We start from the raw sequence: 17866 nt of genomic DNA, 5'->3' as shown, positions 1-17866 counted from the left end.
CCCACTATTCTCCTACTTTTCCTAAACAAAACATTGGAATAGTTTTAGGCTTGTTTGTACATCATTTCCTATCTCCTGCCTCAACCCTCAAAGTCTCCTGGCTCCACTCCCAAATTTTAGTGGGCCACGAAGGAGAAGTGTAAAAATAACCGGGCCTCAGTGGGAAAAAGTTTGGGAAACCCTGTTCTAGAGGCTCCCAAGAGCATATTTCCTTCCCAAATGAGTTGGTTCAGAGTGAGTGACCTTCACTCTTATGTCAGAAGAACAGGCCAGAAATAACCATATGAGATTCCTGATTCCCTTCTGAGCCACATTTGATCTGGTACAATCATAGAGGCCGGTGGGTAAGGAGGGAGGGAGGCCATAATCTGGAGGCTCAGAAGCTCCTTCAGAGCAAGAGTTCAGCTGAAGTTCTTTATGGGTGGGGGAGGTATCCTTAAATACCAGATATTCTTGGGGGAAGGTGGAGGGGTGGCTAAGATCAGTCCAGCTGGATGAAGCCAAAGGGCCATCAGTCCTTTCCTCCTGCAGTCCCATAGATGCCTTTGGATCGTAGCAGCCTTCCCAAGTGCTAACAGTTTCTCTCTCTTTATTCCAGCAGAGGATGATCAGAAGAATGAGGAGGGTGAGAAACTTCATCAGGAAATGCTGGGTAACGTTAAAAGTGAAGACTGGAACGAAAATGTCAGGAATCCAATCAGAGTGAAGAGAAAGAAAGGTGGCTATATGGCTGAGAAGCGTGACGGAAGACAGTGTAATATACATTTTCCAAAGCACAGGAAAATGAAAGCAAGCAAATCCATTCAGTGTAAAAAGTATTTCAGAAATAGATCACAGCTACTTGCACATCAAAGAATAAAGAGAGAAGAGAAACCTCCTGAATATTCAGAGACCAGACATAAATTCAGTCTCAGTAGTAATATTCAACAGCATCAGAAAGCCCACACAGGGGAGAAGTCTTTTGAATGCTCAGAGTGTGGAAAGAGATTCATGTGGAGTGGCAATCTTCAAAAGCATCAGAGAACCCACACAGGGGAGAAGCCGTTTGAATGCTCAGAGTGTGGAAAGAGATTCAGTCTGAGTGGCAATCTTCAAACGCATCAGAGAACCCACACAGGGGAGAAACTATTTGAATGCTCAGAGTGTGGAAAGAGATTCATTCAGAGTGGCAATCTTCAAAAGCATCGGAGAACCCATGCAGGGGAGGAGCTTTCTGAATGCTTGGAGTGTGGAAAGAGATTTAGTATGAGTGGCAGTCTTCAAACGCATCAGAGAACAAACACAGGGGAAAAGCCTTTTGAATGCTCAGAGTGTGGAAAGAGATTCAGTCGGAGTGGCAGTCTTCAATATCATCAGAGAACCCACACAAGGGAGAAGCCTTTTGAATGCTCAGAGTGTGGAAAGGGATTCAGTCGGAGTGGCAGTCTTCAAACGCATCAGAGAACCCACACAGGGGAGAAACTATTTGAATGCTCAGAGTGTGGAAAGAGATTCATTCAGAGTGGCAATCTTCAAAAGCATCGGAGAACCCATGCAGGGGAGGAGCTTTCTGAATGCTTGGAGTGTGGAAAGAGATTTAGTATGAGTGGCAGTCTTCAAAAGCATCAGAGAACAAACACAGGGGAAAAGCCTTTTGGATGCTCAGAGTGTGGAAAGAGATTCAGTCGGAGTGGCAGTCTTCAATATCATCAGAGAACCCACACAAGGGAGAAGCCTTTTGAATGCTCTGAGTGTGGAAAGGGATTCAGTCGGAGTGGCAGTCTTCAAGAGCATCAGAGAACCCACACAGGGGAGAAGCCTTTTGAATGTTCAGAGTGTGGAAAGAGATTCAGTCAGCGTGGCAATCTTCAAAAGCATCAGAGAACCCACACAGGGGAGAAGCTTTTTGAATGCTCAGTGTGTGGAAAGAGATTTAGTCAAAGTGGCAGTCTTCAACGTCATCAGAAGATCCACACAGGGGAGAAGCCTTTTGAATGCTCAGAGTGTAGAAAGAGATTCATGTGGAGTAGCAATCTTCAAAGGCATCAGAGAACCCACACAGGGGAGAAGCCTTTTGAATGCTTGGAGTGTGGAAAGAGATTCAGTCAGATTGGCAGTCTTCAATATCATCAGAGAACCTACACAGGGGAGAAGCCTTTCGAATGCTTGGAGTGTGGAAAGAGATTTAGTTTGAGTGCCAGTCTTCAAAAGCATCATAGAACCCACACAGGGGAAAAGCCTTTTGAATGCTCAGAGTGTGGAAAGAGATTCAGTACGAGTGGCAGTTTTCAAAGGCATCAGAGAATCCACACAGGGGAGAAGCCTTTCGAATGCTTGGAGTGTGGAAAGAGATTTAATTTGAGTGGCAGTCTTCAAAAGCATCATAGAACCCACACCGGGGAAAAACCTTTTGAATGCTCAGAGTGTGGAAAGAGATTCAGTCAGAGTGACAGTTTTCAAAGGCATCAGAGAATCCACACAGGGGAGAAGCCTTTTGAATGTTCAGAGTGTGGAAAGAGATTCAGTACGAGTGGCAGTCTTCAACAGCATCAGAGGACCCACACAGGGGTGAAGCCTTTTGAATGCTCAGAGTGTGGAAAGAGATTCAGTCGGAGAGGAAATCTTCAGCAGCATCAGAGAACCCACACAGGGGAGAAGCCTTTTGAATGATCAGAGTGTGGAAAGAGACACAAGGGATAACTTTTCAAATCCTCAATGTCTGTCTATTGCTCACCACACCTGGACTTGGAAATGGCCCTAAGGGAGGGACACTATCCCAATGAATGAGACCACTTTCCCCACACATACACTGAACTTCCTGAAGAGCTGTTCGACCATCACCCTCCTTTACTGCAGTTGCAGCTGTTCTCCCATGCAGCCTGATGAGGGTAAGGGGAGCAAGAAATGGGACAGGGCCTAGAAGAAGCAAGGACAGACTACTGCATTGGAGAGTCCAAAAGGGATAAACTTTTTGAGTGCTCGGAGTGTGAGAGAAAATTCATTTAGAGTGGCACTCTTCAGCTGAATCAAGGATCCAATGCATGGGGGGGAAATGTTGAAAAGAGATTCAGAAATGTGACAATTATCAAAAGTGCATATGATCTCGTATAGGGGAGAAACCTTTTGAACTCTCAGACTGTGGAAAGAGATGCTGTTGCAGAAGCACTCTTCAATGGCAACTGAGAACCCACACAGGGAAGACACAATTTTAATGTTGGGAGCTTTGAAAGAGATTCAGTCGGAGCGGTAGTCTTCTGCTGCATCAAGAAACCCACACAAGCAGGATCCATGTAAGTGCTTAGCCCGTAAAAAGAGCGTTCCCCTTATTTCACACCTAAAAGACAACCACAGACCATAAAAAGTATTGAAAAAGGTCCCAGCTGCTTTAAAGGGCTGTAATCAAAGTAAAGGTTCAAGCATCAAGTTGTTACCAACCCTTGGGGTGATGTCAGATCATGTTGTTTTCTTTACAGACTTTTCATGGGGTGGTTTGCCAGTCATCTACACTTTATCCCCAGCAAGCTGGGTACTCGTTTCACTGACCTCAGAATGATGGAAAACTTGAGTCAGCTACCTGAACCCAGCTTCTGCTGGGATCGAACTCGGGTCATGAGCAGAGCTTGGACTGCAGTGTATCCAGAAAAGGTGCCAACTGCTTTAAAAGGCTTGACTCTACAGAAGAAACCTTATCCTGATCAGAAATAAATCAGTTATAAGTGCTCAGACTGTAGAAAGGGCATTAGCCATGTTTAAAATCCAAAAAAGATCCCATAGAGAAGAAAACAAGGATGGGCAATGGGATCTCCAGGTCAGAAAATCAGCTGATCTCTCATTTAGAATAAAAGAATCCACCCAAGATAGGAACCTTCTCAATGCTCTGCATGTAGGAAGAGCCTAAGGCACAAATGTAGCTCTCGTGTTCCTTAGAGAATCCATAAAAGCATGAAACTCTCTTATAGCTGTTTCTGATGAGTTTCTTCAAAGGACCTGGTGCTATTAGTTTAGAAAGGCTGACAACGTAGTTACACCCAGGAGGGAGGGTGTTTTTAGTGGTTCTTCTACTCTGTTTAACTTGCTACTTCAGGGTATCTGCCAATCTAACTCTGACATCTTCAAATCTGGCAAAAACAGTTCCTTTCCCAGAGACAATGAAGGAATAGGCAATTTGAGGGTTACAGACATCTACAGGCTCTTTACTGCTGGAGTAAATATAGTGTAACCAGCCAGCAACCTTAATTCACAAACATTTTTATCTGAGAAGCAGTTTTAGAGAGGCATTTCTCAACCCTAATTCCCCCACCCCTAGTTCAGCCTAGAACATAAGAGAAGCCATGTTGGATCAGGCCAATGGCCCATCAAGTCCAAAACTCTGAGTCACACAAGTCCAAAACTCTGAGTCACACAGTGGCCAAAATTTTTATATATATATATATACACACACACACACACACTGTGGCTAATAGCCACTGATGGACCTCTGCTCCATATTTTTATCTAAACCCCTCTTGAAGGTGGCCATGCTTGTGGCTGCCACCACCTCCTGTGGCAGTGAATTCCACATGTTAATCACCCTTTGGGTGAAGAAGTTCTTCCTTTTATCCATTTTAACCTGTCTGCTCAGCAATTTCATCGAATGCCCACGAGTTCTTGTATTGTGAAAAAGGGAGAAAAGTACTTTCTCTACTTTCTCCATCCCATGCATTATCTTGTAAACCTCTATCATGTCACCCCGCAGTCAACATTTCTCCAAGCTAGAGTCCCAAGCGTTTCAACCTTTCTTCATAGGGAAAGTGTTCTAGCCCTTTAATCATTCTAGTTGCCCTTTTCTGGACTTTCTCCAATGCTATAATATCCTTTTTGAGGTGTGGCGACCAGAACTGCACACAGTACTCCAAATGAGACTGCACCATTGATTTATACAGGGGCATTATGATACTGGCTGATTTGTTTTCAATTCCCTTCCTAATAATTCCCAGCATGGCCTTGGCCTTTTTTATTGCAAATGCGCACTGTCTTGACATTTTCAGTGAGTTATCTACCACGACCCCAAGATCTCTCTCTTGGTCCGTCTCTGCCAGTTCACACCCCATCAACTTGTATTTGTAGCTGGGATTCTTGGCCCCAATGTGCATTACTTTGCACTTGGCCACATTGAACCGCATCTGCCACGTCGACGCCCACTCACCCAGCCTCAACAGATCCCTTTGGAGTTCCTCACAATCCTCTCTGGTTCTCACCACCCTGAACAATTTAGTGTCATCCGCAAACTTGGCCACTTCACTGCTCACTCCCAACTCTAAATCATTTATGAACAAGTTAAAGAGCATGGGACCCAGTACCGAGCCCTGCGGCACCCCACTGCTTACCGTCCTCCACTGCGAAGACTGCTGATTTATACACACTCTCTGCTTCCTATTAATCAGCCAGTTTTTGATCCACAAGAGGACCTGTCCTTTTACTCCATGACTCTCAAGCTTTCTAAGGAGCCTTTGATGAGGAACTTTATCAAAAGCTTTCTGGAAGTCAAGGTAAACAACATCTATCGGGTCTCCTTTGTCCACATGTTTGTTCACCCCCTTTGTGAGTGCCTGTGAGAGAGAAAACCGAGGCTTCCCCTTAACGCTGAAGGACCAAAAGGCCCCAGGATCCTTCCCACGCAGCCCCTCTCCCTTCCCCCTAGGGCGCTGCAGGCTGCTATATTTCTGTCCTGGGGTCTTTACTGTCCGGCCTCCAGGAAGTAAGGGGGGCTCCCCGTGGGGGGAGGAGTGGGGAGATCTGGGATTCCGCCTCTGCTGGAAGAGGAAAGGGAAGCACAGTCTAGTGGGGGGGGGGGTTGCGATCCCCCCTCCTTGCTGACGCTTCTTTGCAGCCAGCTTGTGGGTCCTGCTGGGGTTGCACTTCTTGCAGGGCCTGGGTGGAGACCTGGGAGGGAGGGGGGCTGGGAAAGGCAGGGGGCAGCCGAGGGGGGGGGAGGATTTTTTGGGGGGTGGGTACCACTGGTTTCTTTTGCCTTGATTGGGACAGGATTGCCAACCTCCAGGGAGGGCCTGGAGATCTGCCCTAACAAGAGCGCATCGCCAGACTGCAAGAAAGGAAAGGGCGGCTTCGGAGGGGCGACTGCAGGGCATCAGAGCCCTATTGAATGAGCCCATCCTGTCCCCAAACCCCGCCTTCCCAGCTCCCCCACCCCACCCCATCTCCGGCCGCATTTGAGGTGGGGGGAGGGAGGCCGACAGAAAAACGCTTCCTCTTCCATTTAAGAGCAAGCCTGGTGCGCCTCCTCTCCCCCACCCCAGTTCTTCTGCGGTCCTTATCCTAAGGAGCTGCTGGGATTCTGCTCCAGCCTCCTTCCCTGGATCCTCCGGGCATGCAGCCCCGTGCAGAGTTACTCCCAAGCAGTCCCATGGAGCAGCACTGCAGATGGCAGCCTGGCTCCTCCCGGAGAGGACAGGAAGGCACAGGTTGCGTTCCTCTGCAGCACTGAAAGGGTTAACGCCAGAAAACCATTAGCTAGAGAGGCCCAGCAAGAAATGCAAGGGGGGGGGCGGAGAAGAGGGGGGGCTCTTGCTTTCCTTCCTTGGCTGTGCACGCATGCGCAGAGGAAGCGGTTTGCTTTCGAACTTGGGCAAGAGAACAGGAAGGGCTGCAGAGAAGCTGAAGCTGAGAACAGCAGTGCAGCTGGAGCCTGGAAAAGATTACTTAAAAGTAAGCCATGTGAGGAGGGGGGAGAGGCTGGGATCATGCATGCTAAACTAGGACTGTGCCAAGTTGGTGGGGGATTTCTGGAGGGAGGGGACTAGGAGGGGAAGAAGACCATTGAGTCCTCCCTCCCACTCCTTCTCAGCTCTCTAGCAAACAAGTCTGTTGCTTTAGGTCAGTTTCAGGCTGGTTAAGGCGCCCTTCCTCCCCCTCCCCGGCGGGGAAAATGCCGCTGAACTCTCACTCAGCGCGGGGACAGGTCGAACGAGAGTCCAAAAAGGCCACCGCTGCTGCTCCCTCCCCCATGCTTCCTTCCCATCCAGGAAGTGCGGAGGAGGAAGCAGCAGTGGCGGCCTTTTCAGATGTACGTTCAACCTGCTGCCGGCCTGGCACCGCACTGAGTGAGAGCTCAGCACTGTTCTTCCCGCCAACCAGGTGATTGGCCAGGGGGGAGGAGCGCCTTCACCAGCCTGAAACTGATCTGGGGTGGGGAAGGGAGGGGGGAGGAACTAGGCCTGACTTCCCTTGGCCAGCTGAGGTCAGGGGACCCAGGCCTGCTTGTGCTGCTAGAGTCAGCAGTTTAAAAGGTGTTGCTCCCATCCCATTTCTTTCCATTTTTCTTTTCCTTTTTTCCTTCTTCCTTTTGTCCCCCCTTTCTTTCACTTCTTCCCTCCCTTTTCCTTCCTTCCTCTTTCCTTCCTCTTTCTTTCTTTTTTCTCTGTTTCCAACTCTCTCCCCTTCCCTCCCTTTCATTCTTTCTTTTTGTTTCTGTCTATCAGTCAGTCAGTCTTTCTTTTCCCTATTTGCTTTATTTCCCACTCCCCTTCCTCTCTCTCTCTGTCAGTCTTTTCCCCTCCCTTCCTCCCTGCCTCCCTTCCTTGCCATTGATAATCTGAGTAGACTGGCGTGGGGTGGGGGGGAAGGAGCTTGAAATGCCCTGCCATTTCATGTTTTCCCAGGCTTCCGTTTCATGTTTTCCCAGGCTGCCATGTCATGTTTTCCTTTCTTTCCCTATTTCTCACTTACTTTCTCTCTCTCTCTCCCCCCTCTCTTCTCCCCCCCGCCCCCAGCCTTCATCAGGAAATGCCGGATAAAGTTAAAAATGAAAATTTGCACAACAGTGTCAGAGTGAAGAGAAAGAAAGGTGGCTGTATGGCGGAGAAGCGTGACAAAAGACAGTGGAATATACATTTTCCAAAGAACAGGAAAATGAAACCAAGCAAATCCATTCAGTGCAGAAAGCATTTCAGAAATACATCACAGCTTCTTGCGAATAAAAGAATAAAGAAACAGAGGACACCTGAATACTCAGGGACCAGACATAAATTCAGTCTCAGTAGTAATATTCAACAGCATCAGAAAACCCACACAGGGAAGAAACCATCTGAATGCTCAAAGTGTGGAAAGAGATTCATGTGGAGTGGCAGTCTTCAAAAGCATCAGAGAACCCACACAGGGGAGAAGCCTTTTGAATGCTTGGAATGTGAAAAAAGATTTAGTACAAGTGGCCATCTTCAAAAGCATCAGAGAACCCACACAGGAGAGAAGCCTTTTGAATGCTCATTGTGTGGAAAGAGATTCAGACAGAGTGGCCATCTTCAAACATAGTAGAGGACCCACACAGGGGAGAAGCCTTTTGAATGCTCATAGTGTGGAAAGAAATTCAGTCGGAGTGGCAATCTTCAAGAGCATCAGAGAACCCACACAGGGGAGAAGCCTTTTGAATGCTTGGAATGTGAAAAAAGATTTAGCACAAGTGGCAGTCTTCAAAAGCATCAGAGAACTCACACAGGGGAGAAGCCTTTTGAATGCTTGGAATGTGAAAAAAGATTTAGTACAAGTGGCCATCTTCAAACACATCAGAGGACTCACACAGGGGAGAAGCCTTTTGAATGCTCAGAGTGTGGAAAGAGATTCAGTCGGAGTGGCAATCTTCAAGAGCATCAGAGAACCCACACAGGGGAGAAGCCTTTTGAATGCTCAGAGTGTGGAAAGAGATTCAATCGGAGTGGCAATCTTCAAAGGCATCAGAGAACCCACATAGAGGAGAAACCTTTTGAATGTTCAGATTGTGAAAAGACATTCATGTGGAGAGGTAGTTTTCAAACACATCAGAGAACCCACACCAGAGAAAAGACTCTGGAAAGAGGTTCATGTGGAATGGCAGTCTTCAGTGTCAACAGAGAACACACACAGTAGAAAATCTTTTTGAATGCTCAGAGTGTGGAAAGAGATTCATGTGGAGTGCCAGTCTTCAAACACATCAGATAACCCACAAAGGGGAGAAGCCTTTTGAGTGCTCAGAGTGTGGAAAGAGGTTCAGTGATAGTTACCATCTTCAAACGCATCAGAGAACCCACACAGGAGAGAAGCCTTTTGAATGCTCATTGTGTGGAAAGAGATTCAGTTGTAGTGGCAGTCTTCAAAATCATCAGAAAATCCACACAGGGGAGAAGCCTTTGAACGTTCAGAGTGTGGAAAGAGATTTAGTACGAGTGGCAGTCTTCAAACACATCATCAATGAACCCACACAGGGGAGAAGCCTTTGAACGTTCAGAGTGTGGGATGAGATTTAGTACAAGTGGCAGTCTTCAATGTCAACAGAGAACCCACACAGGAAAGAAACTTTTTGAATGCTCAGAGTGTGGAAAGAGATTCAGTACAAAAGGCCATCTTCAGTATCATCAGAGAACTCACACAGGGGAGAAGCCTTTTGCATGCTCAGAGTGTGTAAAGAGATTCATGTGTTGTGGCTGTCTTCCAAGGTATCCCAGAAGCCACACAGGGGAGAAGCCTTTTGCTTGGAGTGTGGAAAGAGATTTAGTGGGTAGAATGCCAGCAGAGGGGTGGGGGCTTTCCAGTGTTTTGCACTGTGTCACATGTATGACTATCTGCCCACAGGACAGTAGTCTTGGGTGTGTGCTCGATACAAGGAGGTCCTGGTCCTCAGGGAACGAGTTCATAACCTTGAGGCTGAGGTGACTGACCTGGAGAAGCAGAGACAGTCAGGCACTCGAAGACTCTCAGGGACGTATTGGATGAGCCCCACTCTGAACATGGCAGCCCCGTTGCTGCCAGGGAGCATGAGGGTTGAGAAGGAACAGGGCACCGTGCTGAGGACAAAAGGAATGCGCCCTCAGAAGGGACCTCTTCTTCAGTTGGTGAGCGGGTATACTTTCGCGCCAAGGAACCGTCCCTGGGCAGGGAGAGAGGGGGGGTCTTGGTAGTTGGTGATTCGATCCTTAGGCAAGTAGACAGCTGGGTGGCAAAACCATGTACTGACCGCGTAAAAACTTTGTTGTAATAGGTAATTTTAACTACCCGCAGATTGATTGGGTCAATATGTGTTCTGGTCAAGAGAAAGAGATTGAGTTTCTAGATGCTCTCAATGACTGTGCTATGGGGCAGAGGGTCTCAGAACCTACCAGGGGTGGGGCGATCCTTGATTTGGTCCTAAGTAATGCCCAAGACTTGGTGAGAGATGTAAAAGTGATCACACTGCTTGGGAGCAGTGACCATAACGTTGATGTCACCGTTTTTATAAATAGGGAGTTGCCCCAAAAGACCAGCACAACCACGTTTAACTTTATCTTCGTCGCCCTCCTCTGGACCCTTTCCAGCTTGTCTGTATCCTTCTTAAAATGTGGTACCCAAAACTGAACACAATACTCCAGGTGAGGTCTTACCAGAGCAGAGTAAAGCGATACCATCACATCCCGTGATCTGGACACTATACCTCTGTTGATACAGCCCAAAATTGCATTTGCCTTTTTAGCCACCGCATCACACTGTTGACTCATGTTCAGCGTATGATCCACTAAGTCTCCCCCATCCCATAACTATGCATGGGATTTTTCCTACCGAAATGCAGAACTTTACATTTATTCATATTAAAATTCATTTTATTGGTTTTTAGCCCAGTTTTCCAGCCCGTCAAGGTCATCCTGTATCCTGTTTCTGTCTTCTACTGTATTTGCAACCCTTCCCACTTTAGTATCATCGACAAATTTAATAAGCATTCCCTCCGTTCCTGCATCCAAATCATTTATAAAGATGTTATTGTAAGCTGCCTGACAAATAAATGTCATAAGTGCTCGGACTGGAAAGAGCATTAGCCATGTTCAAAATCCAAAAAAGATCCCAGAGAAGAAAACAAGGATGGGCAATGGGATCTCCCGGTCTGAAAATCAGCTAATCTCTCTTCTAGAATCGAAGAGTCCACCCAAGATAGGAACCTTCTCAATGCTCAGCATATGGGAAGAGCCTGAGGCACAAGTCTAGCTCTCGTGTTCCTCAGAGAATCCAAAAAAGGGTGAAACTTTCTTAAAGCTGTTTCTGATGAGTTCCTTCCAAGGACCTGGTGTTGTTGGTTCTGAAAGGCTGAGAATGTGGTTACACCAAGTAGGGAGGCTTTTTTTAGTGGTCCCCTTCCTCTGTGAAACTTGCTACTTCAGGGAATCTGCCAATCTAACTCTGACATCTTCAAATCTGGCAAAAACCGTTCCTTTCCCAGAGCCTATGAAGGAATAGAAAATTTGAGGTAACAGACATCTACAGTCTCTCTGCTGCTGGAGTTAATATAGTGTAACCAGTTGGCATCCTTAATTCACAAACATTTTTATTTGAGAAGCAGTTCTAGAGAGGCATTTCTCAACCCTAATCCCTTCATAGTTCAGCCTGCTGTGAACTTTTTGAGGTCTTCCCACGTTGAAGCCGAAAGCATTCTGGCAGTAGGATTAACCTGGGCTGAAAGAAAAAGGTTGTGTTCCCTAACCCAAGAACTCAGTAAATTCAGTGGCCCCTTCAGATACGATGCAGAACTGATCCAGGGCTATCTGGCACTGTGGGGGAGGGGTTGGTTTTTAAGGTACTGGCACCATATTTGCTCTGCTGCAGATTGTGCCTCTTCTCAACCCTCCCGCCCTAAATTTACAAAAGATTGGACCAAGGGGATCCATTCTATGGGAGCTAAAGGAGAAGGTTCCCTCTTTCTCCATTCTTCTCAGTGAAGGGGGGTGGAGAAGGCCCTTGAAGGTCTGTCCCTCTAAATCCCTTCCTTCTTCAAGCCACACAACTTCATGGAAGTGAGCTCTGAGGACATGGTTCACTCGCCCCGGAGTCGCACGGTTTGGAGAAGGGGGTCATCAAAAGGTACAGTCCCTTTACATTTGGATAGCTGAATCAGCACCCCACGGTCAAAGAAGGGCTCAAAAGCCTTCTCACAAGAACCAAAATGCTGATGTTTTGGTGCACACAGCCCGTCTGCCACTTCTCAGGGCCTGGGCCTTTCCCATCATGGCTCTTCCTCTGTGGACGGGGCTCCTGGAAGAGGTGGGGGTGGAGCCCCCCTCCGAGATCCTCAGGAGGGGCCTCAAGGCCTGCGGGTTTGCCAAGGCTTTTATGGGGGCTTGAATTCCAGGTATCTCTTCAGGGAGTGAGGGAGGGAGATATGAAGTCTGTTGTGTTTTGGGGAATGTTTGTTATTGTAAGGTGCCTTGGATGCTTTCAAGATCTTGTAATTTGAGAGAGGGAGAAAGATCTCTTTGTCAACTGTGCATCCTGTGCATCGTTTAGCGCTACCATAGTAGCAACTCTGTGGATTTTCATTGGTTGGACGTGGGCTATGCAAGATTGGCTCACACTGTCTCTGGCATGCCATTGGCTGATTCTCTCCCTCTCGCCCACTGCCAGCCCCGTCAGGTGAGAGCCCAACCAGACGGCCCCGGATCTCTTGAGGGAGACAGTTCCCTGCTGACAGGTTCTCCTGGGGGCTTCCTGATCACTGCAGCCTCTCCTCAGGGCCCATTGCAAGAAGCTCAGGACAGTCCGTTTCTCCCTCCCCCAAACAAACAGTGCCAAGGAGTTCCTCTGTCCACAACTCAATCTATGAACAATGCACTCTCTGGCTCAGGGAGCGAGGTTATTATTTTGGAGAGTCAGTGTGGAAAAGGCAGGGAAGAAGACAAGAACATCAAGGGGTACTGCTGAAATGGAAGCTACTGTGGGGGAAGATTCGGGTGTTTCCAGCAGGTGCTAGAAGGCATGGAAGGAGAAAGCTCCAGCCCTCAAATCCCTGGCATGATGAAGAAGAGCTGTATCTAGGGACCCCAAGAAGAGAGCACTGTGGGAGAACTGGGCTTGATTCCCCTCTCCCCCTCCATGTGCAGCCAGGGCCAGGCTATCTGGGGCCCTGGGCGAAGCTACCTGCTTGTGCCCCCCTCCCTCCACAAGTTTTAAAAACATGTTCCAGATATTTCTGCAGTGCTGTAGGATGGCTGAGAGCTGCAGTAGTAGGTCTCCTCCTTGCCCTGTGCAGAATGAGAGTCTGATTATCGCTGTGTCCTATTATCCTGCTCATTCAGCAGTAACTTGCGTGGGTTTAAACTTTTCATAATAAGCATGCTAAAGATGCTTTAGAGTGACTGCATCCTGGGCTGTCTACCTGCTTCTGCCCTTTCTGTCAAGCCACCTGGTCCCTGGGCATAGCCTCCGCTGGGACCCATCCCTTGTCTGCACAGCAGGTGTGGTCGAAAAGAGGCTGCATGCGGGAGTACCAGACTGGGGGAAAGACGGGTCAGCTTTGGTGCATTGAACCAAACATTTTTATAGCTGGTAGCTTGAATATTCTGACAGGGCTGCCGAAAGCTCTGGACAGAAGATGGCAAACGGATCACTCTATTTAATGTGCAAGTGGTGACTATAAAATCCATTCCAGCTATTTCCCTAAGAGAGTTTCTTTTAAGAGCAACATACTCATTGGCTCTTAATTAAACATGGGGCAATTTTTGCCAAATCAAGGGAAGCCCAGCATAGCTTGTGGGGGGAGTCCAGTTCCTCCCCCTTTTGCTGGTGCTGGTTTCCTTTTGGGCCCCACTGGGGTTGTGCTCCTGGCAGGGCCTTGCAGGAGACCTGGGAGGGAGGGGGTGGGGATTGGGGAGGGGGGCTGCCATGGGATGTGTGCCTCAACTGGGACGGGATTGCTGACTTCCAGGGAGGAGACACTGGAGAGACCCCCGTTCCATGAAGATAGTAATAATCAGTAACACTCAAGATTTATGAACATTTGGAAAGTTCAAAGCACTAAGCATGTATTCGCATAGAGTCGCATAAACTGTTACAAAAACATAGTAAAATAAGATTAAACAAAGCAAGATGCATGAGTCACGATCAGACTCCACCAAGGACAAAAAATCCCAGTAAACAGAGGACTCTCATGGTGACTCATGCATCTGGCATTGTTTAATCTTATCTTTGCTATGTTTTTGTAAGTGTTTATGCGATTCTATGCAAATGCGTGCTTACTGCTTTGAACTGTCTATATATTTTGAGGATTGATTAGTAAGCAAAATAATTTTCTGCATTAAGCTTTTGGAACTTTCCAAATGTTCATGAATATTGAGTGTCACTAACTGATTATTATGATATTAACTGAAAATAGGTCTCTCCAGTGTCTCAGCCTTACTGTGTTCCTCCAGTTTGGTCTGCAACTTCCAGGGAGGGCCTGGAGATCTTCTGGAATAACCATGCTGCTCTCCAGAGATTACAGAGATCAGCCCCCCTGGGGGAAAGGGTGACTGCAGGGGGGGCGGACTCTGGCATCAAACCCCGTTTGATCCCATCCCATCCGCAATCCCCCCTTCCCCCATCAGTCTCCAGGCGTTCCCCAACCTGGAGTTGGCAGCCGCAGCAGAGGGAGTGAAGGGCCCTGAGAAGAGGGGGGTGGGGGGGGAGAGAATAGTTCAGGTTTGCCAACTGCCTGGAGGAAGATCTTGATTCGAACTTGACTCTCCCTGGGCCCAGCCTTCCCTCTGGGACTGGTCTGCCTTGCAGGGTGGGTGGGTGGTGGACAGGAGGGAGAAGGGACTTGGATGGAGCTCCTGGAAGATGGGCGTAGAAATGGCTAAATCTGAATTGGGGAATTTCCGAGGACGGCAGGGTTCTCCAGGAGGTATACTGCCCCCCCCCCCCCCAAGGTAGCCATCTTCTCCAGAGGATCTGCACTTTGTAGTTTGGGGAGGAATTGTAATCTGGAGAGATTTCCGGGCCCCACCGGGAAGTTGGCCAGTCCAGCAGAGACCCTGCGGGAGGAGAACCCCCCTTCCTCCAGCCTGGGGGCAGGGATAATCCAGGGCGGGGGTCCTTCGCCTTCAGCCCCCTGGCTACCCCCACCAGCTGTGCCCCCTCGCCTGCCTGACTCCACAGTGGCTTTCAGCATTTCCCTGGACTTGCAAGGAAGGGCGAGGAGACCCAAAGAGGTTTTCTCTCCAGGGGGGCAACAGAAATGCCAAATGGCCTATTCCAAGAAGAGCCTGGTGCCCTCATCACTAAGCCGCCCCCTTTTCTCCCCCCCCCCCCAATTGATTCCATTAGGGGGAGGACTCAGGAGGGGGGACCCAGCTGTAGCCTCCTTTCTCTGAGCAGCCGGGACACCCCGGGAGGAGCTCAACCCTCTGCACCAAAGTTACTCCCGAGCAGTCCCATGGAGCAGCACAAGGCATGGCTGACGGCAGCCTAGAAGAAGCTCCTCCAGGATGCCTTTCTCCTTCCTCTGCAGCACAGAGAGGGTTAAAAGCACTGAGCTGCTGGCTAGAGAGGCCGAGCAAGGAGAGGGAGGGGCTTTTCCCAGGGAAGGGGAGGGGTTTGCATTTGCAGGGCGAAGGAGGACTGGGAGGGGTGCAGAGAAGCTGCAGGAGTAGGGGAAAGCCTTGCAGCAGCCGGGAGGTCTCCTTGGAAGTAAGTCTTATGGGGGAGAGAAGCGTTTAGATCTTGGGAGGGAGGGAGGCGGGGAGCATTGCAAGCCAGGGCAATTCTCTGGATGAATTTGTTGTATATTCCCTGCTTCTTTTTGTTTTGGGGTTCGGGTGGGGGTGGAGGTTGTGTGTGTGTACCTATTCCTTTTGGCACGCAATGTTTGTCTCTCTCCATCCCCTCAGGAAGACGACTTTATTCATAGCCCAGTGAATAGGGCATGTTTTCATAGACAGAGGTGACCAAGAGAAGGGGAAGGAGATGGAAGAGCAGGACACAGAAGGACCTGGAACTGGCAAAGGAGCAAGCAAAGGCCCCGATCCCACCCCAGCTGGGAGTGGTGTGGAATTCTGGGAAAGGGCTGTGCCAGAGGTCCTGGCTAAGAACACCCTGACCTCAGAAGTATGTCGCCAATGTTTCCTGCTGTTCCGCTACCATGAGGCCGATGGGCCCCGAGAGGTTTGCAGCCAGCTCCATGGACTTTGCAACCAGTGGCTGAAGCCGGAGAGGCACACCAAGAAGCAGATCCTGGACCTGGTGATCCTGGAGCAGTTCCTGACTCTCCTGCCCCAGGAAATGCAGGGCTGGGTCAGAGGATGTGGGCCGGAGACCAGTTCCCAGGCGGTGGCCCTGGCCGAAGGTTTCCTCCTGAGCCAGGCAGAGGAGAAGAGGCAGGCAGAACAGGTGAGGGAATTCCCTCCAGGTGTGTCTAATTCAAGCAAGAATCTCTGACCTTATCTTAAAGTTTCCACGCCAGATAATTGCTCAGAGCCTCTTCTGCTAGAGAATTTCTGATACCTGCAGATAACTCACCAGATCAGCTGAGAGAAGGGTGCAGAGTCTGGGAGTGGGGCAGGATACATTCCTTGGTCTCTTTTCCATTCCATCTCTTACTCCTCTTCCTTGCTGCTGTTTCAGATGCAGGGACCACCTTTGGAGATGGAAGCTGCAATCTCTGAGGCAGAAGGAGCTTCCTTGGAGCAGGGGCAGAGGGGGCAGGCGGTGGAGCGTGCCCAAGATGTCCTCTCCTGTGGTAAGGACTCCTTGTGCTTGGGGAGCCTGTGAATGTGATGGGTAGAGAGGTCAGGTCAGGGGGGAGTGAATGCAGATTTCTATAGGCAACAGAGAGTTAATTGGTGGCACTCAATATCCACACACTGTGATGTCTCTAAAAGATTAGACAAACTCCTGGAGGACCATTTATCCCATAACTTTAAAAATTCATCTCTCACCTTCCTTCCCTAAAAGGTCTCAGATTCCCTGGGGAGGGGAAGGCAGGCAAACCTCAAAAGGGATCCTCCACCTTCTGGGGGAGCAGAGCTCTGAAAACCAGTCCCTGGGGGCCAATAATCATGGGGACATTTTCCTTCTGTGCCTGTGCTTGGAGGGTCATCTGGGGGGCTGCTGTGGGTCGTAGGGGGTGGAGTAGGGATGGCAGGCTCTGGCCCAGCACTTGCAGGCACTGGAGAGGGTCTTGGGGTGGGACATGGGACAGATGTGATGTCATGTTGAGGTTGTGTCAGGCTGAAAACCTAGTTTAATTTAACTTAAATTTAATTTGTGATTTATACCCCGCCCTATCCTGAAAGGCGGGCTCAGAGCGGCTTACAGCATTAAAACGTTACAGTAACAATAAATAAAAATCCAATTCAGCATGCCCCAGAGACACTCTGAAAGCTCATTCCTATGGCCCTCTGTTCACCAGAATATTTCTAGTCATGTCTGGTCCAATAGGATGGTGCTATCTCATGCTATTGCATTTGCACTCCTCATTTTCCTCCTTGTAGAGCAAGCGCAATTCCTATGACCCAGAATTGTTCTAGTCATGTCTGGTCCAACAGGATGGTGCTGTCTCATGCTATTGCATTTCCACTGCTCATTTCCCTCCTTGTAGAGCAAACACAACTCTGACAGAAGTCTGAAATACATTGGCAGTATTTATAATTCCTAAGGCTCAGAGGTCCCTGGTGCTTCTCTTCTGCCTCTCTCAGAATGTAGTATGAAGTATTTTAAAAACGAGTTGAGTGTACATATGGAAGGTTTCACAACCCTGAGAATAGTGTGTGTGTGAACCAGGAAACAAACAAGCAAACACACTCCCTCCTTTGTCTCAGGAACAGGCAGTGAAGAGATGCTGTTGAGTCATTGTCTTTTCCAAGGTGTGGGAACAGTCGCTACACCTCCAATCCAGGTAGGAGAGAAGAGCAGGGGGGGCACAGCCTGGGTCCCTCCTCCTTTCTCAGGGGAGATTTTGCTCCGTCAGGTTCTACAAGGGGTCCGTGAGAGAGATCCTTTGAATGCTGTTGCATTTACCCATCCCAAGCCGTATTTTCTGTACCTTCCCAGACGACTCCCTTCCAGGGTGGAATCTCTGAAGAGGAGGGAATCTTCTTGTTCTTCCAGGGTCCCTTTTCCTTGGAGGAGGTGTCCATCTCTTTCA

At 48.8% G+C, this 17866-nt stretch overlaps 2 protein-coding genes across 2 annotated transcripts in view; both read left to right on the top strand.

Moving 5' to 3' along the window:
- The first annotated feature begins 645 nt into the window (after positions 1 to 645).
- On the top strand, positions 646 to 2661 carry LOC132571623 (zinc finger protein OZF-like). The gene is made up of 2 exons (XM_060238420.1): positions 646 to 754; positions 1286 to 2661. Exons 1-2 carry the CDS (start codon positions 646 to 648, stop codon positions 2647 to 2649), a joined length of 1473 nt encoding a protein of 490 aa, XP_060094403.1. The 3' UTR covers positions 2650 to 2661.
- Positions 2662 to 6570: 3909 nt separating this feature from the next.
- The window catches only part of LOC132571622 (oocyte zinc finger protein XlCOF6-like), a 70066-nt gene continuing 58770 nt past the window's right edge, over positions 6571 to 17866 (top strand). Inside the window, exon 1 of the mRNA XM_060238419.1 lies at positions 6571 to 6684. Coding sequence (XP_060094402.1) covers positions 6571 to 6684 — 114 coding nt within the window. The remainder of the gene's footprint in view (positions 6685 to 17866) is intronic.

This window comes from Heteronotia binoei, chromosome 5, assembly GCF_032191835.1.
Source record: "Heteronotia binoei isolate CCM8104 ecotype False Entrance Well chromosome 5, APGP_CSIRO_Hbin_v1, whole genome shotgun sequence".
In the NCBI taxonomy this organism is placed as follows: Eukaryota; Metazoa; Chordata; class Lepidosauria; order Squamata; family Gekkonidae; genus Heteronotia; species Heteronotia binoei.
Note: the sequence above shows the minus strand (reverse complement) of the source record. Positions and strands in the feature narration are given on the sequence as shown.